Source organism: Echinops telfairi, unplaced genomic scaffold, assembly GCF_000313985.2.
Source record: "Echinops telfairi isolate 266 unplaced genomic scaffold, ASM31398v2 ScPeMD7_5;HRSCAF=22, whole genome shotgun sequence".
Taxonomy (NCBI): domain Eukaryota; kingdom Metazoa; phylum Chordata; class Mammalia; order Afrosoricida; family Tenrecidae; genus Echinops; species Echinops telfairi.
Genome location: NW_022103901.1, coordinates 21550020 through 21576150, shown reverse-complemented (window position 1 = coordinate 21576150; position 26131 = coordinate 21550020). Strand labels below are relative to the sequence as shown.

At 54.2% G+C, this 26131-nt stretch overlaps 1 protein-coding gene across 2 annotated transcripts in view; it reads left to right on the top strand.

Moving 5' to 3' along the window:
- The window catches only part of SCNN1B (sodium channel epithelial 1 subunit beta), a 71424-nt gene extending 45591 nt beyond the window's left edge, over positions 1–25833 (top strand). For both annotated transcript variants that reach the window (XM_045285410.1, XM_004705725.2), the window contains exons 3-14: positions 1208–1526; positions 6290–6566; positions 8188–8378; positions 14762–14865; positions 17831–17994; positions 18314–18421; positions 21519–21636; positions 22371–22446; positions 22522–22579; positions 22704–22765; positions 24745–24820; positions 25039–25833. In XM_045285410.1, coding sequence (XP_045141345.1) covers positions 1216–1526; positions 6290–6566; positions 8188–8378; positions 14762–14865; positions 17831–17994; positions 18314–18421; positions 21519–21636; positions 22371–22446; positions 22522–22579; positions 22704–22765; positions 24745–24820; positions 25039–25419 — 1926 coding nt within the window. In that variant the 5' untranslated portion in view covers positions 1208–1215 and the 3' untranslated portion in view covers positions 25420–25833. The remainder of the gene's footprint in view (positions 1–1207; positions 1527–6289; positions 6567–8187; positions 8379–14761; positions 14866–17830; positions 17995–18313; positions 18422–21518; positions 21637–22370; positions 22447–22521; positions 22580–22703; positions 22766–24744; positions 24821–25038) is intronic.
- Positions 25834–26131: the final 298 nt, after the last annotated feature.

Below are 26131 nucleotides of genomic sequence, written 5' to 3'. Positions count from 1 at the left end.
ATTCTTATGATCGAAGAAATATTATATTTAAGCCATTTATAGTTATATCTATCACATTATTATTCTCTGGTTAAAATTGATAATAAACCTTACTAAGGATTATCTGGTAGCATTGTCAGGGTAAGTATTGGACTGCTCACCCCAAGGTCAGTGGTTTGAACCCACCAGCTCTGTAGGAGAAAGCTGTGGCTCTCTGCTCCTATAAAGACTCATGAGGCCCCGGAAACCCCGATGTAGAGTTGCTGTGAGTTGGAGTCGACTTGATGGCGCTGGGTTCAGTGTGGTTAAAGATTCGGTATGATCTGGTGTGGGAGGAGGCCCATGGAGGGTGCTGACATCATGAGTTACTGTCCTGGATGACAGTAGCCCCAGGGGTGCCACTACACAGCAAGCCTACGAGGTGAAAGCTGTGGTAGTTCCCGTGGTACAGTTGAAGAAACTGAGGCACGGGGCAGGAGTGCCTTGTTCAAGGTCACACCGCTCCCCATGGCAGAGCTGAGATTCCGTTCAGCTCAGTCTCTACTCTTCATTTGGTCCTTTCCTGCCTCCAGGATCTCAGGGCACAGCGTCCCCAGCCTTCCTGTCACATTTTCTAATTGGGCATTTCCTGATGGCTTAGTTGATTAAGCGCTACCTTCCCCACTAACCACTAATGACCATAGCAGCTAAGATATGGATCACTTAGTCTGCGATCTCACCACCCTCGAGTCAGTGCTGACTCACAGCGACCCCTCGTGGGCTGCCGAGACTGTAACTGTTGACGGGAGTGGAAAGCCCAGTCTTTCTCCCTCCGAGCTGCTGGTGGTTTCGAACTGCTGACCACGCATAGCCACTATGCCACCAGGGCTCCGTAGTCTGTGATAGGCATCATAATTGGCACTTTTATGCATACTCTAATTTCACCTTCTCAACAAATATTGCGATTATGATCTCCATTTTACACCCGGAGAGCCTGAGGAGTAGAGAGTCTGTGTAATGTGCCTACTAGGCTGGCAAGTCTCAGAGAGAAGAAACCTTGGGCGTTCACAAGCTCAAACCCCCTGCCTGGCATATAGCAGACAGCTAGGAGGAGGATGGGCAGGTGGATGGTGGCAGGAAGTGTGTTAGGGCTGGGGTGGTTTGTCTACCTGTCTCCAGTGCCCTTGCTCGGTTACAGCTAGGTCAACCTCAGACACATCTGACGTGACTTTGCTGCGTCTCTGTGCAGGGCCCACCATGCATGTGAAGAAGTACCTGGTGAAGTGCCTGCATCGGCTGCAGAAGGGCCCCGGCTACACATACAAGGAGCTGCTGGTCTGGTACTGCAACAACACCAACACCCACGGCCCCAAGCGCATCATCTGCGAGGGGCCCAAGAAGAAGGCCATGTGGTTTGTGCTTACCCTGCTCTTCGCCTCCCTCGTCTTCTGGCAGTGGGGTGTCTTCATCAAGACCTACCTGAGCTGGAAGGTCAGCGTGTCCCTTTCCATCGGCTTCAAGAACATGGACTTCCCCGCTGTCACCATCTGCAATGCCAGCCCCTTCCAGTAGGTGGTCCCTGGAGCACTCGAGATCACCTCACTGCAGAGGCTCTTCTGTCTTGTCTTCCTTCCAACTTTCTTTCCTGGCCTTCTCTTCTTCTCTTGCTTTTATTTTCCCTTTCATGTCTCCTTGTTCCCCTTCGCTTTTTTCTCTTCCTGTCCTCCCTTCTCTTTCTACTCTTTTCTTTCATTTTTTCCCACAAAACAGACTCACTGCCATCAAGTAGATGCCGACTCACAGCAACCCTACAGGACAGACTAGAACTGCCCCTGTGAGTTTCCAAGACTGTAGCTCTTTAGGGAGCAGAAAGCCCCAGCTTGCTCTCATTGAGCAGTGGGTGGTTTTGAACTGTTGACTTTGCAGTTAGCAGCCCAAGGTGTAACAAGCAAGCTTTAAAATTCACAAAAACCCATCAGACTTGACTGGAAAACACTCATGAAGGTCAACAAACAAACCTGGAACTATTTATAGGCTTTTCTTTTTGGTTGTTTTTTGGTTTTGCGTTGTTTTACTTTTGCCTTTATCATTGTTTTTGCATGTCTATCTAGATAATATAGGCGAGATAAGCAATCCAGAGCAGAAAACAACAGGCCTAATGATTCACAGTAAAGGGGGAGGCAGGGAAAGGAAAGGAGGGAGCCAAAAAAAACAAGGACAAGGGAACAAGTGATCTAAAATCTATGGCAAGGAGGGCATAGGATGTCTGGTGGGGTTTGATCAAGTGCAAGGTAGCCAAGAGGAATTAATGAAAGTTGAATGAAGGTCAAACATAATTGTGGGACAAGAGGAAAGTAAAAGGAAATAAAGGAAAAACTAGGAGGCAAAGGATATTTATAGAGGTCTAAGTATAGGCATATACGTATGTAAATATATTTATATATAAGGATAGGGAAATAGATCTATGTACACATATTTATATGTTAAGTATTAAGGTAGCAGATGGACATTGGGCCTCTACTCAAGTACTCCTTTATCGCAAGAACACTTTGTTCTAATAGCCTGGCATTCCATGATACTTACCTTCCCAATACCATCGCTGAAGACAAAATGTGTGCATAAGCAAATGAGGTGAAGAAAGCTGATGGTGCCCAGCTATCAAAAGTATAGCATCTGGGGTCTTAAAGGCTTGACAAGTGAGGCTACAAACAAGTGGCCATCTAGCTGAGAAGCAACAAAGCCCACATAGAATAAGCACATCAGCTTGTTCATGAGGTGTCGATGGGATCAGGCATCAGGCATCAAAGACCCAGAACTGAAAATCATATGTATGTGAATGAGGGGGAGGGCAGAGTGGAGACCCAAAGCCCAGCTGTAGACAATCAGACATCCCCTTACAGAAGGGTCACAAGGAAGAGAGGATCCAGTCAGAGTGCAATATAGCACCGATGAAACATACAACTTTCCTCTAGTTCTTTAATGCTTCCTCCCCACCACTATCATGACCCCAATTCTAACTTACAAATCCGGCTAGACCAGAGCATGTATCCTGGTACAGATAAGAGCTCAAAACACAGGGAATTCAGGACAGATAAACCTCTCAGAACCAATGAGAGTAGTGAGTACCAATACCAGGAGGGTAGGGGAAGGTAGGGGGAGAAATCACAATGATTGACATATAACTCCCACCCAGGGGGATGAACAACAGAAAAGTAGGTGAAGGGAGACAGTGGTCTGTGTAAGACATGACCAAAAAAAATGTATAAATTATCAAGGGTTCACGAGGAAGGGAGGAAGGGGAAAAAGTGAGGAGCTGATACCAAGGGCTCCAGTAGAAAGAAAATGTCTTAAAAATGATGGTGGCAACATATGTACAAATGTGCTTGACACAATGGAGGGAAATATGGATTGTGATAAGAGCTGTAAGAGCCCCCAATAAAATGGTTTTTAAAGAAAGAAACCCTCAGGGCCCGGTCTCCAGCCATCCGCAGTCCCATGGACAGTGGTTAAGCCGTCAGCGGCTACCTGGAAGGTCAGCGGCGGCCGCTCTGTGGGAGAAAGAGGCGGCATTCTCCTCCCACCAAGATTCACGGCCTCTCAGGGAGGCCGGCGGTTCGACTCTGCCCTATAAGGCTGTGATGCGTCAGAAGCAACATGATGGCAGGGGATCTGGGTTTGTTTGTTTTTCAGGTATGCTAATACCTATCCAGAGGGGACTGTTAAAAGTCTGGGAGGGGCGGGAATTCCATTATCTTCTAATTCCACGTTGCCACAAATTTTCAGAAGCCCTCTTGTATGTGTTCAGTAGGTCTTTATGGAGATTCCCCAGTTATAAGAGTCCCACCCCCACCCCCAGGAGGCACCATCAGGCTCTGACCTGATGGGCAGCTTGGATTCTACCTCCACACTTGCGTACATCCTCAAGTTGATATAAAATCGCCAAACTACCTCACCTGCCCACCAGCATGGTCAGGCGTCAAGAGGCAACTGCCCCGCCCCCTCCCGCAACCTCTCTGACAGCCCTCTCTCCCATCCAGATACTCTGTACCGGGCCCTGTTGCAGGCATACAGTAGTACACAAAACCATGCCCCTGCCCTCATCACAGCCCGGCAGAGAAACAGGTTTTCTCACAGGTGTTGAATGACTCGCCCTTGTGATGGTTTCAAAAACTGACAACTGCCATGAGGGCTTGTGAAGTACGAGGCAGCGCGTGGGCTGGAGAGGAGGTGGGGCAATGTCTCCCATTTTAATGGGCACCACCCACCTAGCGGTAGGTACTGTTCTAGCGGCCCTGCTGGGGATGAGGACACGGAGATCCAAAGAAGGGAGCTCCCTCGCCCAGGGACACATGCAGGATCTGAGCCTCGGCCTGGTTTGACCCCAGAGTGGGCGGTTTTTCACCATTCTGCCTGTTGTCCCCCAGGAAGACACGGCCCGTGAAGAGCGCCTGCGCGTTCTGGAGAGGCAGAGAGTTCGTCGGTCAGAGAAAAAGGACCCCCAGAAATGAGCAGCAGTTGACCAGGCAGAACAGGGAAGGTGCCCCCAAGGGGAGCCCCTGCACGTGCAGAGGCCCAGACGTGAGACGCCGGCGGGACAGTGCTGCGAAGGACACGCTTGCCACACCTTGGGTCACACTTAGCGTTATTCGAAAGCCGTCCTTTCTAGTAACAGGGCTCTGGCCTGCTGGGCTGGGTCCTTGGAGCCACTTGAGAGAGCACCCTTCGTCATAACAGTGACAGCAAGAACACTCTGTCCCCGGCACTGTTCCAAGTGCTTCATGAGCATCACCTCGCTGAATCCTCCCAGCCGCCCTCAGCGGTGGTAAATAGTTTCACACCCCCTCCCATTGTGTACATGAGGGAACAGAGCCTCAGAGGGGCACACCTTCCCAAGGTCACACAGGCATGCAGAATTCAAACCCAGAGTCACATGGTAGCCCACCTATGCCAACAGTTCCTGTGGGCAATGCTCCAGTCTGCCACTTTGCCAGCCTTCCTCTTCCTGTGGGCACCCCACTGGTTTATTTCAAGGCCCGGGGACGGTGGGACCAGAGTCGGGGCCTGCTGTTAACCTCTGGTTGCTCTACACTTTGGACTGGCACCTTGGCCCCTGTCCAGGGTTGTGCCGTGCAGGCAGCCGCCCAGTTGGAGTGGGCCCGCACTGTCCTGGTGGCCACAGGCTGCAGCAGGGTAGGAGGTGGCACCGGGATACTGTTGTGAGCACATGGCTGCCCAACAGGCTGCTCACCACTTCCAGGAGCTGAGAGAAGCGACGGAAACCCAGGCCCCAGCCCTGCTCCTCCCTCCTGAAACTAGCTCCTGTCCCCCAGGCTGCACAGGAGAGCTAGGACCCTCAGGGTCTTCCAGAGGGGAGACATCAGGATCCTGCGCACAAGCATGGTGCCCCTGGCAGCCCACCGAGTCTATCCAGAGGGAGCCATGGAGAATCCCCAATCCCAATGCTTCCATGTCCTCATCTCTAGGTGGGGACGGAAATGGGATTGTGGTGAAGTATAGCTTAGAAGGCCTCTAGCATTGGGCATAGTGAGCTCGTAGGACTCCTCCCCACTGGAATGTGAACTTCATGAGCAAAGAAGCTCAGGCTGTCTTGTTTGCACACAGGTCTTGGCACATAGTAGGTACTCATGAAACAGTTGGTGAAGGAATTAGTAAGTAGGTAGGGAGCAGGCAACGTGGCAGTGGGTGGAGAGGTGGGACCTGGCAGGGAATTCTTCCTAGCCCCTGGAGGCAGAGACCCTCCCTGATTCCATTTGTCCTGCTGTGTTAGGCCGAGTTGTCTAGAGAAACAACTCCAGTGACCCTCATTTGTGTATAAGAAAGAGCTTGCTGTCAAGAAGCCACTATATGCGAGAAGGCATCCCAATCCAGTCCAACTCAAATCCTTAAGTCTGATGCTCATCGATAAGTCCCTCTTCAGACTCACGTGGTCACAGACCAGGGACGCCGAATGGTGAGCAGGACGCAGAAGGATTACAGGCCGGGTGGTGTAGAGTCAGATGGATCCCAAGTCGGTGGAAACATGGCAGGATGTCCCCAGCCCCCAGGGTCACAGCAGCACCCCAGTAAGCAAGAAGGCAAAGGGGCAGAGGGGGAGAGTTCCCCCAGATTCCCCGGTTATAAGAAACCCCCCCAAAGGAGGCACCATCAGGCTGTGACCTGATGGGCAGCTTGGATTCCACCCCACCCCCCACTTGCATACATCTTCAAGTTGATATAAAATGATGAAACTCCCTCACCTGCCCACCAGCATGGTCAGGCATCAAGACCCCGCCCCCTCCCACAACCTCTGATTGCCCTCTCCCCCATCCAGATACTCCAAAGTCAAGCACTTGCTGAAAGACCTGGACGAACTGATGGAAGCCGTCCTCGAGAGGATCCTGGCTCCGGAGCCGGGCCATGCCAACGCCACCAGGGCCCTAAACTTCACCATCTGGAACCACACACCCCTGGTCCTCATTGATGAGCGGGACCCCCACCACCCAGTGGTCCTGGACCTCTTCGGGGATAACTACAACGGCTCAGCAAGCAGCAGCCCGGCGCCCGGCAGCATCTGCAATGGCCAAGGCTGCAAAGTGGCCATGAGACTTGTAAGTGGCTGCTGGGGAGTTGCTTTCCTGGAAGACCTTCCTTGGGTCGGGCTGCGGCGGGGAGGCTGGCTGAGCGCCAGGGCCTTCTTTTTGTTTGCAGAACTTGTCCAAAAAGATCTAGCTGGTATGTTCAGCAAGACCCCTTTGGATGCAAATGACCCAGTTCACGCTAGCATAAGCAAAGCAGTATTTTTTATTGGTACACGCACATACACACACTCATGCGCGCGCTCTCGCGCACACAGCAAGTCTGTTGTGTTAAGGTGTGCTGGGACCAGGTGCTCAGATGGGGTCATTCGGCCCCTCTCTCTCCATATGCTGATTTCCCTCTGTGGCAGGCCCCCCGTATAGGGGCTCCTGGCAGCACCAGGCTACCATCCCACCACCCAGTGGCCCCCGCAGGAGAAGTTCTCCTGCTTCCCAACAGCAGGCCAGCTGCCTTTGAGCTGAGCCCGCCCCATCGTGACCCCCAGTGCATCAGGGTTTTGAACCTCTGACCTTCTGGCTAGCAGCTGGAGCCGTTGATGGTCTGCGACACCAAGGAGAAAATCGACCATTGAAAGACCCTCGGGAGCCTAGTGCCATGCCTGCGCTGTCCTTTGCGGAGAGCTGGCAGTGGTGATGGGGGTGCGGGGGCAGGGGGGCTGCACCCCTGCAGACTCAGGTCTACCTGTCCTTCCTAGAGCAGTGGAGGGACTCTGTTCGCTGCCCCTGTAGCCTCAGGCAGAGCTGGGCTGGCATCTGTCCAGCACAGTGGTTCTCAACCTTCCTCATGCTGAGACCCTTTCATACAGTTCCTCATGTGGTGACCCCCCCACCCCAAACCATAACATTAGTTTCGTTGCAACTTCATCACTGTCATGTTGCTACTGTTAGGAATCGGGCGACCCCTGTGAAAGGGTCGTTCAACCCCCAAAGGGGTCGTGACCCACAGGTTGAGAACCGCTGGTCCAGAGGAAGAGTCGGGGAACCCTAAGGGCCTGTGTCTCTAAAGGAGGCCCCATGAGGGGGTCTCATGAGGATGAGTGTGGTGCCCCCGGTGTGAATCTGGGAACATCGAGGGGAGATGGAGAGAGGTATGAGGAGCCCCGGTGATGCCGTGGTTAAAAGCACTCAGCTACCAACAGAAAGGCCGAGGGTTCAAACCCACCAGCTGTAGTGCAGGAGAACGACGACGTGGCAGTCAGCTTCCATAGAGATTGACAGCCTTGGACCCCCTATGGGGGAGAGCTCCTCTGTCCCGCAGGGTCACTAAGAGTCAGAATCGCCTCGATGGCAGGTTCTAGCTGTGCGCTGCTTGTAACCATGACGTCACGTGGCTAGAGCTGTCAGGGGCTCCCTGTCTCCGGGCGCATGTGTGCAGGTGAGCACGTGTGTGGGTTTTGCTCATGTCCACCGCAGACACTTCCACAGCCCCCTTTGCAGAGCGGTGCCTGGGAAGGTGGGTGAGCTGTGTGAACACAATCTCGTGTGTGAGGCAGAAGTGGGTGTGAGTGTGGGCAACTCTCCCAGCAGCCAGGTCATGGGCCACACGGCCACACACTGCCTGCACCCTTGACAGTGATGGGGGGCCCCTGCCTGCAGCACCCACACCCACAGGACCCCTTCTCGCCCTCCACAGTGCAGCCGCAATGGAACGACGTGCACCTTCCAGAACTTCACAAGTGCCACGCAGGCTGTGACAGAGTGGTACGTCCTGCAGGCCACCAACGTCTTCTCCCAGGTGCCGAGAAAAGAGCTGATGAAGATGGGTTACCCCAGCGAGCGGCTCATCCTGGCCTGCCTGTTCGGGGCCGAGCCCTGCAACCACAGGTGAGAGGCTGCGGAGGGTGGTGACTGGGAGCCCAGACTGGCCAAGGTTCAAATCCTGGTTCGGCCACTTACCAGCTGTCGGCACCAGTTTCCCCGACTGGGTTTCCTGGAAACCGAGCTAGAACCTGGGAGGCACCGAGGGCGTCTCTTTAGGAAAATGTGAAAGGGAAGGAGGATTACAGGGAAAAGCAAGGAAATCTAGCCTTGGCCTGACCCTTCCTGGAAGAAGACAAACCTGTGGGGCTGCCCCCACCTCATGGCGACCCTCCTGCATCACAGTTGGACTCTGCCCATAGCGTTTTGGGGGGCTCGGGTTTTGGAATTAGATCACTAGGCCTTTCTTCTGAGGTACCTATGGGTGGATTTGAAACCCAACCTTTTGGTTAGCAGCTGAGCACATGAACAGTTTACACCACCCAAGGATCCCAGGGCTGGCCTTTGTACCCCGACATCTGCCATTGACTGTGGGCTTCCTCCAGGGGGCTAGGTTGGGGTATTCTAACTTCCCAGGCAAGGGGGCTCATCAGCCTGGGACAATCTCAGGAGGAAGGGACACCGAGTTGTCAACAGTCAAAGATGGGTGCAGCCCGGCACAGGGCACCTGGGGGAGGGCATCCCACCATCCCCTGCCCTTAGTTTTCGTATCTCTGTGAGGGGGACAATGGCCATGTTTCCCTGGCAGTTACTGCGAAGGGTACAGGGGTTGGTTCATGTCCGCTCTCAGAGCAGGGCCCTGTAAGGGCTGCACAACCCTCTGAGAGGGGCCAGAGGATGGAAGAAGAGTAGCCAGGACATCCAGGTCTCCTTACAACCAACTAGGCCTCCTTTCCTCTCCCTGCCCTGAACTAACCAAACCCAGGGAAATGGAGGCGCAAACAGAATACAATTGAAGAGACTGTTGGCACCTCGAGAAAAATGTAAGGTCACTGAACAGTTTGTATAGAAATGGCTATAGACAACCAAACTTGCCTTGTAAGCTTTCACACACACACACACACACACACACACACACACACACACACACGATATTATTTAACCAAAATAAAATCCTCAGCCTAGGAGCCAGCCCTGTCCTGTGTCTCCCCCCGACCCTCACCTTGTGGTACCCCTCAGAGGGGAGCAGCTTGTAGATCGTGAGCTGGTTAAGACAAGAAGCCTACCGAACCGTCAGCACAGTAGGCTGGCCCGGGGCAGCCCCTCCAAGTGAGGATGGCGGCTGGCCACACCTGCCTTGTCTCCCCCACCCTTCATCCCCCACCGCCTTCACCACCACTACCACTTGGGTAAGTCTGGTTCCCAAGAGTTTCTGGCATCTTCCTCCTCTGAGCCTCCAAGTTCGCTCACGGCAGCTCTCTAGGAAAAGGTCTCTTTCTGAATCTCCTGCTTCTTCAAGCCTCACCCTCCCGGGGCCATGCTGTTGCCTCAGCCTGGCTCGCTCAACTTAAGAGCCTTCAGGAGGCCCTGGATGCTCTGCTCTGAAAAAAATGGACAGTCATTCTGCCTGTAATGTCCAGGAATCCAGGGTCCATCTGACACGGTCCTCGTGGCCTTTTTGTTGGTTATAGGACAAGGTGCCCCTGACAGGGAGTCCCTGAACGGAGCAAAGGAGGAGGAGCATCCGGGTCCCAGCTCCTGTGGGAGCAATGGATCTTCTTGGAATTCTTCGGTGGGGGAAGCTTAGTCTCTTCTCAACTCATTTATCTATTCCCTCACTTCTTCGCTCTAGTATCAACGTGTGTGTAGTTTATACGTGGGGCTGTAATCCAATACTGGGTTCTCCCCTGGCTCATTTCGTCCATCTTTGGCCACTGGAACTTGGTTCCTCTGGCCCCTTGGAATGTCTTTCCTTACCTGTTTGTTTGTTTGTTTGTTTGTTTGTTTGTTTGAGCATTTCCTGGCTTTTGGGTATGGCATGATTCTCCAGAGCTGGAATCAGTTCAAGGATCCCTGGTTCCTTGTATTAGAGAAGGCTATGCAGAGACTGTGATCTGGGAGCATGTACACATTTATTACTACTACTACTATTACTTCAGTGGTAAAAGTACTACTGTCGGGTAGAAAGAGTACTACAATTTGTGAATGACCAGAAGGCTTCTGCCCCCAAAGCCTTCCTTGCCCCCCAGCCTGCATCTGGGTCACCCAGTCCCGGTGCCGTTTCAGGACTCCCTGCATAGTGCTGTGCCCTGCAGCTGCGCGCCTCTGTAAAGGTTGCAAAGGGACAGTCTGCCTCTGGGGCTGGAAGCAGCCATGCAGGGAGCAGCCTCTCTGGGTAGAGAGCCTTGTCAACAAGCAGGTGGCACAGACAGTGAGCTACGGGCACAGCCCCACTCCGCCAGCCTCTGCTCCTTGGCAGCCTGTGTCCAGACTGTTTCTTGAGAACACGGTGTCCCTGCTCCCCTAGTGGGGATGGGGGGGTGCTCCTAAGCAGTGCCTGGCTTGAGCTGGTTTGCCCGCACTGGGCTTTGCATGGCTGAGGCTGGGACCCTGCAGGGACTTCCCACAGCTGCTTTCCCTCAGGGCCTGGTGTGTCCTTTCTGTGCCCTGCCCCTGGCCCTGGCCACTGCCTCCTCCTCCCCAGAGTCTCCGCTCAGCCCCCACTCCTCCAGGAACCTTCCCTGCCCGCCCTCTCCCACCCCCGAGGGAATTAGGTGTCCCTCCTTCAGGCTTATCTCTGTTGGTGCCCTTATCACATGTGATAATTTATTCAACAAATATTTACTTAGTGTCTGTCTACTAGGTGCCCGGTGCTGGGGACAAGCGGGAAGGAGTAGCAACCAGTGTTTGCTGAGTGTGACAGTATGCTAGGTATCTGACCCCACCCCCGGCCCTATAGGGAGGTGCTGCTGTACCCCTGGGCTGCAGGTGGGACAAGGATGGCACAGAGAGGTCGGGTGCCCTCCCCAGGTCCAGAAGCTAGTAGGTCTCGGAGCTGGAGCACACAGCTGGAGCACACAGTTTGAGGTTGAAGAGGCTTTCTGTGCTTGAGGTTTTCTGTGCTTGGCCGCTGAGCCTCTTCAACCTCAAACTGGCAGGGCCACTGCCCAGGTTTGACTTAGATTCAGTGCAAATAAAGAAGACGCTTTCAAAGGTTAACATGTGCTGCAGGGGGGATTCACTCACCCACCATTGGAGACCCCACAGGGTCCACCATGGCTGGGGTTTCGTTTGTTTCTGTGTTCCCCCCCACCCCCCAGAAGTGATTACCAGGCCTTTCTTCCAAGGTGCTTCAGGGTAAATTCATACCGCCCACCCTTTGGGAGACAGCTAAGCTCCTGAACTGTTTTTCCCGCCACCCAGGATTCCTGGGAAGGGAAGAAGTGGGTGGAGATGATGGAGAGAAACTTGGGCAGGAACAGCTTTGCAAGGAGGCTGCTGGGAGAAGCAGCTAAAACCTAAAAAGCAAGGAAAGAAAATTCCAGGCAGATGGATCAGCTTCGAGTCTGGTAACATCTCGGGAGTGTTGCCGAGGCACCAAGGATGCTACAAAAAGGCCCAGCTCCGAGCTTGCATTTGATTCTGGGAGGTGCTAACCAGAGGTGCCAGGGTCTGACTGAGCAGTGTAAACCACCCCCTATTGCTGGGCAGGGACCCCTGGGTAATGCACACTATGAACACACTCAACTGCTAACCGACCATACCTAGAAGTGCCTCAGAAGAAAGTCCTGGCAAGGCAAACCAAAAAAAGTCCTGATTGCTTCCCCCAAAGCCAGCCACTGACAGCCATACTCTGACACGCACGGGCTCACTGACTGCTTTGCAGGGGAGGGTTTTCATGGGGTAGCAGCTGCAGCTCCTGGCTGAACCCAGCAGGGAAATGCCTTGGGCTCGGAAGCAGAGAAGCAGCCAAGCTAGAGACAGACCCCTGTGGGGACGCTGCTCTGTGCGCTGGAGGTGTTCATCTTGATGTCGCTGCCTAGTCCCCGCCGCCGCCTCCACTCTTAGTTGAGTGAGGAAAAGGTGGTGCCCCTTTTGCAGCCCAGAGGTTGAAAACATGCCCAGAGCAGACCTTGGCAGGGCCGGAGCTGAACTGGTATCGGCTTTCACAGCCTGCCCTGAGATCAACCATAGACACAGGAAATCGCTTCCTTCTCTGAAATAGGGACAAAGAATACACTTGACCTCCTGGGGTTATTTCGAGGATTAAAGCAGTTGTGTATAAAAATATCCAACCAGAGCCTGGCCCATAAAGGTGTGTGTGGTGGGATGCCTCGGGCCACTGAGTCACTGTTGACGGAGAGCGACCCTATAGGACCGAGTAGAGCGGGTTCTGGAGCTGCAGGTTTCCAGGAAGCCGACTACTGCAGCTCTCTCACAGGACAGCCAGCCGCAGGTGAGCGCTTCAGTCCGGTACCACCAGAGCGCCTCTTTTTGGGGGAGGTAGAATCCGTGGCTTTTATACTGTACTTTACTTGACTGTATTTGCAGCATTTTGTTTTATTAGCTTTTGAAAAGGAACCGTGGAAAACCATCAAGACATTTTTTGTTACATGTTCCACTTAATGACACTGATTACATTCTTTGGGTTGCTTAACCCTTCGCATCCCCTTTTGCTGAGTTGTCCCTCCCCCATCTATGCAATTCCACTGTGCACTGACATTCCTAGATAATCTTTAGAGGTGCTATTGCCAATTTCATTACATATCCCAAACCTACTCCCAGCGAGTCGATTGCTACTCATAATGACACTACACAGGTTTACCAAGGCCATAAATCTTTAAGGAAACACATAGTCTTATCTTTCTCCCAGGGATCGACTGGTGGATAATTCCAACATTTACATGACATGGCCACCTGGGCTCTTTCCCATATATGTAGTTCTCCAAACAGGATAATGCTCAAACAGGTTTTTTTTAGCCAGTTAAGTTAAACTATTGATTGAAATTTAAGGACTTGGGGTTTTTCCCCCTTTTTCTTTAAGTTTTAAAACTTATTTCAAGGGAATAGTTTCAGGGGTTCATCCAGCCTTCTTGGCTCCAGGAATCCTGGATTCTATGGAAATATATAGATATATCTGTTTTGCATTTACCCAGTTTTGATCAGCAAAAGACACATTTAAGACTATGATGGGGGGAGGGGGGAAATGAGGAGCTGATACCAAGGGCTCAAGTAGAAAGAGAATGCTTTGAAAATGATGATGGCAGCATAGGTACAAATGAGCTTGACACAATGGATGAATGTATGGATCGTGATGGGAGATGTAAGAGCCCCCAAGAAAAAAAAAGGCTATGATGGAGAATTGGTCCCCCGACATCCAGACTTAGGGCTTTCCCTCCCCACAAGGCTGCGGCCAGCCCAGACACCACAGTCTGACACCTGTCAGCAGGTGTCTCAGACTGGGTCTCCTTTACAGGCTTCACAACAGAACCATCATCCCCCCGGAAAATATTACCAGTCATTTGGGAGAAAGAAGAGGCTCTCTACTTCTGTCAAAAGTGACAGCCCCCGAAACACACAAGGGCGGTCTGGCTATGTCCTCTAGCAGGACATAGTGTTAGTCTGGGTAGACTAGAGAAACAAATCCATAGAAATTCATATGTGCACAAGAGAGAGTTTTATATGAAGGGTAACTGTACATGAACAAAGCATCCCAACCCAGTCCAGTCCAAGCCCATAAGTCTGATATTATCCCATATGTCCAATACTGATCTATAAAATCCTATTCAGATTCATGAAACACGTGCAATGACGCCAAATGCAGGACGATCACCGGCCAGTGGGTATTATAAAATTACAATGTCTGAGAGTTGCTTCAAAATCCTCGGGGATGGGGTGGCAGCGTACACACAAGAGGCTCTGACCCCCATGTGCTTCACTGCTCACGCCTCTCTGATGTTCCATCACAAAGTGACGGCGATGCCGGCGGGCCTCTAAGGACACCGAGCATCTTGATGGAAACGTTGCTTTTATACACATTGAATTCTTTTCTTGGGAGACATTTCTAGGTCTAATGTGGGATATTGTATAAGGTGCTTCATGTTGAAGGTCTCTAACGCCACCTTCTCCAGGTCCAAGTTGCCCCTGCCTGCCCTCCGTCTGGGCCCAGGTCCCCTCTGCGTTCCCAGGTCCCCGGCCCACTGTTCGGGACTCAGCCAGCTCCTTTCGGCAAACTCTATCTGAGTTGCCGTGTTCCTCGTAAATGCAAAACCGTGTTCAGCAGACAGAGGAAAACAGCTTAAAAATGTCTTTTGTCATCCTGGCCTGAGAGCCCGACCCCAGCAGGACCCCTCTCTCCCCTCTGTCTGAGGACCCATCTCCGGCTTTGGCACCAGGGGCCCTCTCCCTTCCTGAGCCTCTCGGGTCACTGATATAGAGAGACTCGGTGGGCCCCTGGGCATGGCTGGACTGGGCTGCCCACGCTCACCAGCCAGGGATCTTGCTTCCAGGAACTTCACATCCATCTTCTACCCTGATTATGGCAACTGTTACATCTTCAACTGGGGCATGACAGACAAGATCCTCCCTTCCGCCAACCCTGGAGCTGAATCTGGTAAGTCTTGACTCATGAGTTGGGGCCATGAGACCGTCAGCTGTGAAGGGGCAGGGAGTCTACTGTGGCCCAGGGGAGGCTGAGCCAGTGCAGTCATGGCCATGCTTTTGCCCGGAGCTCCTAAGTCTGGGGCTAGGGACTGTTGTTCCCATTTGGCAGGTGATCGGGAGCCAGTGCTGCTCGGTGGTCAGGAGCTCATGTTCCTAGGGCCCGGGTCTAGCCCCAGCTCCACCATTTACTTATTGGGTGATCTGGCCAGGAGACTGGACTTCTTGAAGCCTTAACTTCTCTATTCAGATAATGGGTGCGGGGGGTGGGGGTGGGGGGGGGGTGGTGGTGGTGGTGGTACTCAGCGGCCTTTTTGAGTCACATGGCAGAAGGCGGGTGAACAGCCCATCCCAGAGCCTGGCAGGCAGTGCTGCTGCCAGCTGCCCACTACTCAGCCTCACTCTGGCGAACTTGGGCACAGTGGAAGGAAGCATGGTCCAGTTGGGCTCATCTCAGGGCCAGATGAGGGTGGGCCTGTTGTCATCATAGCATTTCCATTGGCTGGAGTGACTGGAAGTAGATAACCATACGGTTGCCATTGGCTGGGATGCCTGGAAGTAGATTACCATAAGGTTGCCATTGGCTGGGGTGTCTGTCAGGAAGTAGATTGCCAGGCCTTTCCTCTTAGTCTGAAAACCCTGCTGAGACCTGTTTAGCTTCACAGCAGCACATGGCTTCTACTGACAGGAAGTGTGCTGGCTGTGCCTAAGGCTTACTGGCTGGGGAGCAAAGCCATGGGAGGCAAGACTTCTCAGCAGGCATGATGTATTAGTCCAGGTTGACTAGAGAAACAAATTCATAGATACTCATATGTGTATAAGAAAGAGTTCTATACACAAGAGCAATTGAATGTTGAGGAAACATCCCAACCCAGTCCAGATCAAGTCCATAAGTCTGATATGAGCCCGTATGTCTGATACTAGTCCATAAACTCCTCTTCAGACTCACGTAGCTCATGCAATGATGTCGAATGCAGGAAGATCACAGGCCTAGGGGTAGAAAGTCTTGTGGATCCAGTGGCGGTGGAAGCATCTCAACGCTGAGGCGGGTCTCCATGTGTCTCCTCCAGCTCTCTGAGTGTCTCAACAGCAGGAAAGGGAAGGCAGGGAGACTGGGTCTGGCCTCCAGGGAGCTATTTCTCTCCTTTGTGCCTCCGAATGAGGTCATCAAGCTGCAACCTGATTGACAAGTTAAACTCCACCCATTCACTCAGGTTGACAGGAGATGATGTAACTGCCACACACAAGGTGCTCTGAGAGACAAGGGCATTTGCAGAATGTTCCCACCTAGCAGAGCAGTTACTATTCACCTCCTGGAGAGGGACCATCACGGCGAGCAAGGGAGTGAGGAGAAGAGCAGGCAGGATGTGACTGCCGAGGGTGCTGCTTCTCTGGAGGGGCTGCGCCGACCACTGGGTCCCCTGGGAAAGGCTGGCACACAGGTTGTGAGCCTGGCATCTGACCCCTACCAATAACCGAGAGACATGTCACTCAGTGCCCTTTGGGGCTGCTGGCCCGCAGAGTGGGCCAGCTGAGCTACGTGGCCTTCATTCAACCCCTGTGCTCAGGAAGCCGGTCAGCGTGGCACCCACGTGCAGGCAGCTCTCTTGACAGAGGCAGAGGGTGGCCCTGCCCGCATTAGAACCTCAGCTCCACCCCTGACTCACTAGGCGGCCCTGGACAAGTCCCTTCATCCGTTTCCTGCTGGGCCTCGGTTTCCTCCTCTGTAAAATAAGGAGAATAAAGCTCCCTAGCTCACGCGGCTCTTGTGAGCTTCCAGTAAGAGCATGCAGCTCAACGCTCGTCTGCCTGGGGCTGGTGCACTGCAATAAGCGTGAGCCCTTGCGGTCCGAAAGGAGGCTTGTGGTGCAGTGAGTTAAGCACTGGGCAGCTAACAGGAAGGCTAGCATTTCAAACTGACATCACCTCTGTGGGAGAAAGACTCAGCGTCTACTTCTGACTTTCACAGGCTGGAAGCCCTGGGCAGCAGTTCTGCCCTGTCCTCTGGGGTCACTATGAGTTAAAATTGACTCAAGGGCCATGGGTTTTATTGTCCCAACTGGAGGGTCTTGCTTGTTAGAGGAACCCTCCACTCAGACACCCGCTGTCACAGCATCACAGTGCATCAAACGTCAGGTCTAAGCCCCCCCTCCCTTCCCCTACCCCCCACCCGAGGAAACCATCTGCGGCAAATTCATAGCAACTGAAAGGGTCTCCTTTGGGGTGATGAGGCAGCTTTAGGACTATAGAGAAGTGTCAGTTACACAGCTTGTGGGCATTTATTCAATGCTCCTGAATCGTCCACTTTAAACCGGCTGGTTTTCTGGGATGAACCTCACCTCAATGAAAAATGTCATTGATTCTAACAGCAGCAGCAGAAGCGCACAGTCTGCTGGGAGTGGGAGACAGACTGTAAGACAAGTGAGGCAGGTAACTAGGGTCTGGCGAGTGTGCGACAAAGACCCCAGACCTAGGCAGTCAGGGAAGGCTTCTGGGAGAAGTGGCCCCGGACCTGAGTGTTACAGAAAGGGCAGTTCCACCCAGGCCCAGGGTGAGGACAGGTGCAGATGCAGGGTGAAGAAGCACCCTGTTGAAAGGCCCCAGAGGGGGCATGTGGAAGGAGTGAGGACACGAGTGTTGCATGCTGGGTCGCTATGCTGTGCCTCCTGGGGCCCTGCAGGGACCACCACCCTCTCCGGGCTGTGTGGAGGAGGAGCTATGCAGAGCCCAGGCCAGAGGGGATGACGGCTAGGATGAGGGTAGAGGCCAGGGAGCGGGCATTAAAGTTGGAAGTCTGGGGTTTTGAAAGCTTCCTTTATCTGCAGTGGGCTTTTAGGTAAGTGGGGGGTGGGGGTGGGTAGGCCTCTCTTTTGGTATGAGATGCAAGCTCAGGCAGCCTTCGGCCCACCTCCCCACAGGCCTGAAGCTGGTCCTGGACATAGGCCAGGAGGACTACGTGCCCTTCCTCACGTCCACTGCCGGGGCCCGGCTGATGCTGCACGAGCAGAAGTCCTACCCCTTCATCAAAGACGAGGGCATCTACGCCATGGCAGGGACCGAGACGTCCATCGGGGTCATGGTGGTATGGCCTGGCCCATGAGCACCCCCAGAGGGACGAGCAGGGGGAGCCCACCTACCTGAACACAGGGACCCCAGCCTCCTTCAAGTTTGACCACCCCTTCCCAGTCCCCTCCTGGCTAGAAGGCCACCAACTGACCCATCCCCTGGAGACGTGAGTGCCCACAGGCACCCCCTCTGGGGCCTGCAGCTCTTCCCCCCCCACACACCCAGAATCCCTGCTCCCCACAGGCTTAGTGCTTTATAGAGCTCAATGGGAAGGTGGTGCAGCGGGGGCTTCCTGGCAGTGATCAGGGTGCCCACAAGCCATTTGTCTGACACAGGACAAGTTGGAGCGCAAAGGCAAGCCCTACAGCCAGTGCACCATGAATGGCTCCGACGTCCCCATCCGAAACCTCTACAGCAGCTACAACACAACCTACTCCATCCAGGTGGGCAGACGGTGCAGGCCCCATGGCCGAGGGCCTGTCTGCGTACGCCAGGCTAAGGCCTCAGAGCACTGGGGGAGCTGCGCCTGGCAAGGCTGGCTCAGCTAAAGCAGAAATACCACAAGGCGATGTCTTTTAACATACAAGAAGGTATTCTCTCACAATTTCGGAAGCTATTGGTCTGATTCAGGGTACCAGGAAAAGGTTGTCTTGCTCTGTTGACTCCGAAGGTGGGTCCTGGTCTCCTTCCCACATTCATGGGCCCAGTGTTCCTTAGAGACCTCCAGAGGTACTGGTACCAGCCTTGGCCCTGGGTCTAGGAGGTGCACAGCGCAGGGACCCTGGGTCTGAAGGCTGCACCTGGCTCTTCTTTCTTGATGGCAGTACATTCTTTTGATCTCTGCTCACTTATTTCATTTCCGTCATTTCTCAAAGGAGATTGACTCAAGATACAATCTACTCTTAAAGATTATATCCGCCTCCTTAACATAATTGCCACTAATCCTGCCTCATGGGCCTCATACTCATCCACTGCCATTGAGTCAGTTCCAACCAACAGCAACCCGACATTACAGAATCAAGCTGACCCTTGGGTTTCCAAGGCGGCAATTCTTTATGGGAACAGAAAGCCTCATTTTTCTCCCTCGGAGCGGTGGGTAGGTTTGAACTGCTGGCCTTGGGGTTAGCAGCCCAATGGGTAACCTACTAAATCCCCGGGGCTCCTCATAGACATTATGACTTACAACACATGGGATAAAGACATCACATCACACACTGGAGGATAATGGCAGAGTAGCAAGAATCATGGCCTAGCCAAATCGACACACTTGTTTTTATGGTTGTTGTTAGATGCCATGGAGTCAGTTCTGACTCATAGCCCTGAACGTACAACAGAGCAAAACACTGCCGGGTCCTGCACCGGCCTCACAATTGTTCTTAGGTTTGAGCACATCGTTGCAGCCACCGTGTCTGTCCATCTCGCCAAGGGCCTTCCTCTTTCTCGCTGCCCCAGTTCAGTCCATGACAGGGACCGTGGGACATGTTAGGGCTGCGCAGAAGCTGTGCAATCCTGTGTTTTACCTAGGGCTAAGGGCCGGCCTCTCAGCCCCACCTGGGCAGGTGTGTCCTTGGGGATGTCCAGGGTTACAGGGATCCCATTCCCAGAGTGCTTATTAGGTGTGAGGCAGGGCACCAGAGGCTTGACAAATCTTGCCTCATTTCTTCCTCACACCTCTGTTGCTGGTAGTCAGGCTTGCTGCTTGTAGTCAGGGCCCTGAGTCAGTTCTGACTCAGTGCAGCCTTTTGTTCAACAGAACAAACCCCCGTCCAGTCCTGCGCTGTGCTCACGAGTGTTGGTTTGAACCCACGATTGCAGCCGCCTTGTCCGTCCATCTCACTGAGGCTCTTCTTCTTCCCTGACCCGCTCCACTCGCCCAGCATGGTCTCCATCTCCACGGAGTGGCCTCTCCAAATAACAGATGATTCAAATGCATCAATTCTTCGGCAGTCTTCCTGAGCCATCGTCCAATGTCACGTGTCTGTGGGGTGAAGGAAAATGCCCTGGCTTCAATCAGGCGCAACCTTCATCCTTAAAACGACATCTTTGCTCTTTAACCCTTGGCAGAGGACTTGGGGAGCACTTATGCAACTTGCAAAATGTCTTTTTGATCTCTTGACTGCTGCTTCCGTGACCCTTGATTGTAGGTCCAATCTTAATGTCAGGCTTTTCTGTTGACCATGAGGCTGTCTATTGGACCAATTGTGAGGACTTTGTTTTCTTGACATTGAGTAGTAATCTGTACTGAAGTCTGCAGTCTTTGATTTTTATCAGCAAGTGCTTCCAGTTCCCCTGGCTTTCAGCTAGCCAGGCTGCTAATAGGCCTTCCTTCAGTCCTGTATACCATCCAGTTTCTCAGATTATTTGCTCAGCATGCAGATTGATTAGGTACGGTCAAAGGATACAACCTCATGCACACCTTTCCTGGTTTTAAACCCTTGTTCTGCTATTTGAGCCCATTGTTGCAGCCACATCGACGGTCTCCCTCTTGTTGACTTCCACTTACCGCATGCTTGCTATCATTTGCTGAGTGCTCCTGCCCTCGCGCAAGATTTCCCCTTGTCCCCTATGCATGTGAAAGTGGGGCACTGTATAAGGAAAGCCAAAGAAGAATCGATGCATTTGAATGCTGGTGCTGGGCGAAGAATATTGAAAGTCCTGTGGACTGCCAGACGAACCACCAAGTCTGTCTTAGGAAAAGTACAGCCAGAGGGCTCCTTAGAGACAAGGACATCGGCTTACATACTTTGTACACATTGTCAGGAGAGGTGAGTCCTGGAGAAGGACATCATCCTTGATAAAGTAGAGGGGCAGCAACAACAAAGGAAGACCTTCGACAAGATGATTGCCACAGTGGCTGCATCAATGGGCACACACATCAGAACAATGGTAAGGGTGGCACAGGACCGGGCAGGGTTTCGTTCTTTTGTACGTAGGGTCACTCTGAGTCTGACTCAAAAGCACCTGACCACCAGCACCACCTCTCCCAGGTAGGAGACAGATGCATGCATCTAGTACCTTCTTTCATGTGTGAGGCCCTGGAGTCTAGCCACCTGCCCTTGGACACCCCGTCTGACTGGGCTGAGGTCAGCTGCATTGGGCAGCCAAGGCCCTCTCTCCCTCCTCCGTGGTCAGGAGGCATCCTGGGGATCGGCCAGTGGCTGTTCCCCAGCTTTCTCCACCTCCTCCAGCCCCTCCTCTCCCCACCAGCTCTCCATGGGAAGGAGGGGTGGGTCCACTTCCATCATCCTCAAACGGGGGCTGGCGCCTGATGCTATGAGCTACCCCTGGGAGACGAGAGTTGGGATGGCACTGGGACACTAACTGAGAGGTTGGAGATTTGAGGCTACCCAGGACAACTGCTTTTGAAAATCTTAAGTGTTGACTGTTTGATGGAGCAAGGCCCCATCTTGTCATTGGTGTCCCGGGCCTGCGTCCTAGTGGAGGCAGGACAGGAAGAACAGCCGCCAAAGCACAGCTAGGGTCAGCTCCCTTTGGCTGGGCAGTAACTTCTCGGGGGTCCCTTCCCTGCTCCCTCCCCAGGCCTGCCTTCGCTCCTGCTTCCAAGATCACATGATCCAAAACTGCAGCTGTGGCCACTACCTGTACCCGCTGCCCCGTGGAAAAAGATACTGCAACAATCACGACTTCCCGGACTGGGGTGAGTGCCGCTTGGACAAGCGTCACAGTCCCCCCCACACACACACACACACCCTGCACGCCAGCCCAGCCTTCCTCTTCCTCTCTACAGGAATGAGCTGCCCGCCTCACGGCAAGTCCACACAGTGTAGACTTGACCACGTATGAATCCTATTGGGTGAGGGTGGGGGTGGGGGTGGGGGACCCCGCACGCGTGTGCCTCCATTGACACAAGCCCATGGAAAAGGCAATCGACGTGCCGGAGACACTGGTGTGCAAGTGTGTGCGGCCTCGGGTGTGAACAGCAGCCCAGGGCCTCTAGTGTGCATGCAGGCTCACTGCCAACAGAAAGGTGGCTCCCAAGGCCTAAGCTGAAGCCCCAAGAGGAGGGGCCCAGAATGAAGTTCAAACGCTGGATGTTGCCGGGGACAAGGGGGACTGTCCACCTCCCCTGAAAGCCATAAAAAAGGAGGGGACCCTGGTTCCTTCTAGCCACCCATCTCTTTGCATGAGACCCCTGCGCAGAAGTGGGAAGGCTGGGTGGGGGATGCAGGCCAGCCCCGGGAGGCCCCAGGGACACGAGGCCTTGGAGTGAGGACCTCCTTGACTCAGGACCACCCACCTTAGGGCCCCAGGCCCTTGGGAAGCCCCTCAGAACACAGGTGAGCAGGAGAGCCTGCCACTGGCCTCTCCCAAATGCTCTGGGGGCCCTTTGATGCCCCCTCCACTCCTGCCCACTTCCTTTCTCCTGCCTAGCCTTCTGCTACTCGGCCCTGCGGATGAGCCTGAAGCAGAGGGAGACGTGCATCAGCCAGTGCAGCGAGTCCTGCAGGTGCGCGGGCACAGCAGGAGGGCGGGGAGAGGGCGGTGGTGGCACGGGAGCTACAGGGTGGCTTCTCTCTTCCAGTGACACCAAGTACAAGATGACCATCTCCATGGCTGAGTGGCCTTCTGAATCCTCAGAGGTGAGACAATGGCACAGGGCCCCAGAGGACTTGAGGAAGGTGAAGGGCCGGCCCCATCAGGGCCAAGACTGGGAGCGAGTGCTGGGGGTGCCGTGATTTTCCCAGCTGCCTTCTTGTTTTCCAGGACTGGATTTTCCACGTCTTGTCCCAGGAGCGGGACCAAAGTGCCAATATCACCATAAGCAGGTGAACCCCGAGTCTGGGAGGGACAGGGGAAACCAGAGGCCAGGAGCTGGCCAGAGGGCAGCTACCCAGAAACTTTCTCACGCTGATCTGAACCAAGCCTAGAGGTAGGCAGGGAGAGAGGGGCAGCCCAAGAGTGAAGGATCTTCATAAAGGAGAGCCTGCTTACCCATGGTGTCATCTCTACCTCCATCCCTCTGGCATCTACCCTTCCGTATCCTTTCCTGCCTCCGTCTGCCATCCTTCCACTCACTCATCCCTCCTTTATCCATCATTTCATTCATCCACCCTCCTATCTATCCACTCACTAACCCATCCATCCACCCACCAGTCCATCAGCTGCTCTTCCATCCTGGATCCAGTCATGCTTCTATCTCCTTCACTATCCTTCATCCATCCATCTACTCACTCACTCCCCCATCCGTCTCTTCATCCTTCCAGCACTCCTGTTATCGATCTTTGTCCATCCATTGATCCACTCATGTCTCCACCCTCTACACCTATCCTTCCACTTATTCATCCCTCCTTCCATTCATCCTCTACCCGTTAGCATCCATCCCACTTTTCTTCCTTCCCATCTCTCCATCCATTCAAATGAAGGCATGCGGCCCATACCATCAGAAAGCTAGTGCGCAGAAAGGGTAGAGATGTGCAAACAGTTGATGATGGTCTGTATCTGATGAAAGTCCTCCTTTACAGAGCCCCCCTCTCCCCGAGAGGTAAGGTGGTCTGTATAGGAAGATGGCACTTGAGCTGCCTCTCCAAGGGGAAGTAGGAGCTTATCAGACAAATAGGACTTTCGAACATGTCCAAGAAGATAGCTTAGGCAGAGGCCTGGAGTCATAAGCCATCGCAGCCTTTCTGGGGACCATCAGGTGTGATGGAAGAGTCCCACTTGGCCACCCGTCCCCTCCTCATGTTAAAGGTGCGAGGCTTGGGAGTCTGTGCACATGGGGAAGGAGAGGGGAGCTCAGAGCTGACCCTTGGAGCTGTGTCAGACCGGGCTAGCTGTGCAGTACAGATCAGCATGAATCCCATCCCCGAATGTGGAGACTGATCCAGTCCTCACACACCCACTCCCCCCCCCACCCCGACCCCCATCGGCAGCTGCCCCCATGGAACTCTGGCCCTCAGCCTCTAGCTGCCCAGAGCTACCCCAGTGCTCACAAGAGCAGCTGCACACAATGCCCCAAAGTGCTGGCCTGCTGGCCCCAAATTTGGAGCTGGTACCTGAGGCTGCCGGCCCAAAGCTCCGAGATCCAAAGGACACTTCTTACTTTCTGACCTGCCTGCTGGCTCCCAGCAGCCCCTGGGCTTCAGGTGTCACCAGAATTCAGTTTCCCATATAAAGATGCAACAGCGAGGTGCACAGGGCTCGGTGGGGGAGGGCCCTAGCACAGAGCTTTCGTGTCCCCATGGGCACGCCGCCCTCCCAAGAGTGATGCTCTTGCCCACAGGAACCTCTGTGACGAGGGCTCTTCCAATCCATCCTACACGAAGAGTCTAAACCAGCTCGCTTAAGGCCAGTGGCCCTCAGCCTCTCATATGTAGGTTTTCAGGTCTGGTCAGCCCCCACTCTCACCAACACAAATTGATCAGGTGTAACCAAGGGGTCCTTGACCAAGGCCCCCCTACCCCAGTTACATCAAGGGTTCTTTGCCCAGCACAAGGACAAAGACCCCCGGCATAGGGCCAAAATGGCATGTGTGCCCCACTGTAGCCTTCAGAAAACTGATCAAGCTGAGGTTGCCAAAGGAGGAGTCCCATCAGGTGAGAGCCAGGCCACGATGCTTTGGGGGCCCCAAGACTAAGGGGCGGAGGACAGTCCTGTAGGGTCTTGGCTTGGACATCGCCACTCGTGGGAGTGCGCAGTGCACACGTGAGCAGGTCAGGTCAGAGGAGGGTTGGGGAGGCCCCAGGGCCCTCCCTGGGTGTGTCTCAGAGAAGGAGCCAGTCCCAACCCATCTCGCTAACTCCTGTAGGAAGGGAATTGTCAAGCTCAACATCTACTTCCAAGAATTCAACTATCGTACCATCGAAGAGTCTCCAGCCACCAATGTGAGTGGAGCCAGCCCTGCCCCCTCTGTACCCCAAGATGGGGAGGTCCTGAGTCCCTCTGGGGGAGGGGCAGGCTGGGGTGGTCCCTTGCAAGACCAAATTAAATCACTGGCTGAGTTGGTTACCCCGTTTTATCCCCCACACCCACCAACCAACCTCCCCAGACCCTCGGCTGGGTGCCCGGCCCGGGTTTGTGCCTCAGCCTCCCTCCCTCACAGGTTGTCTGGCTGCTCTCCAACCTGGGTGGCCAGTTTGGCTTCTGGATGGGGGGCTCAGTGCTGTGCCTCATCGAGTTTGGTGAGATCATCATCGACTTCCTGTGGATCACCGTCATCAAGCTGGTGGCCTTCGCCAGGAGCCTGCGGCAGAGGCAGGCCGGGGCGCGCTACGCAGGGCCGCCGCCCACCGTGGCCGAGCTGGTGGGGGCCCATACCAACTTCAGCTTCCAGCCCGATGTGGACGACCGTGGGTCTGACACGGGGGGCTATGCCGATGGGCAAACCATGCCCATCCCGGGCACCCCGCCCCCCAACTACGACTCTCTGCGCCTGCAGCCGCTGGACATCATTGAGTCTGACAGTGAGGGCGATGCCATCTAGGGCCAGCCCTGCCCACCCTGGGAGGCACCAGGCCTTGGTCCTGAGAAGCCAAGGGGCCCTGCCCATTTTTACGGTGCCTTCTCACAGGGCAGGGCTGAAGCGGCACACACCCGGAGCCTTGGTCCTGTGCTCACCTACCCAAGAGCCAGGGCCCCATGGCTCACGGAGGGGGCACTGCATTCTCACCCGCCCCAGCTGGGCTCCGGAGACCCTCGAACTCCCTGCTGGAAAGACAGGCCACTTGCAGCGCCCATCACCATCTGCCTGAGGGACAGAGGCAGGTGGGCCCACCTACTCTCTGTGCCTTCCTGGCCTTGGCTGGCCTCTGGGAACAGGTTCAGGGAGGGTGAGGGGCACAGGGCCCCTCTAGCTGGCACACATTCTGCTTGAGACAATAAAAGTGGGAGCCCAGGAGTGGGTGTCTACCTCTGTTCTTTGGTGGGTGGGGCAGCCGGAGGGCCGGGCTCAGGGCTGGGGACCACACCCACACCGGCCAAGGGAGGGGCAGCGCAGGCCAGGGCAGCTTTCTGTGGCGTTTTTTGCTATTCCCATCAAGTCATCCCTGACGCCCAGTGCCACCTAGCCCCTTGGGAGGGAGGGAAGGAGAGAGAGAGAGGGAAAGAATAGCCAAAGGGAAACCTCAGTCACAGTTTATCAGAAATTCAGACAGACTTGAGGAGGCAGCTGGTGTACAGGGGGGCTGCAGGAAGCG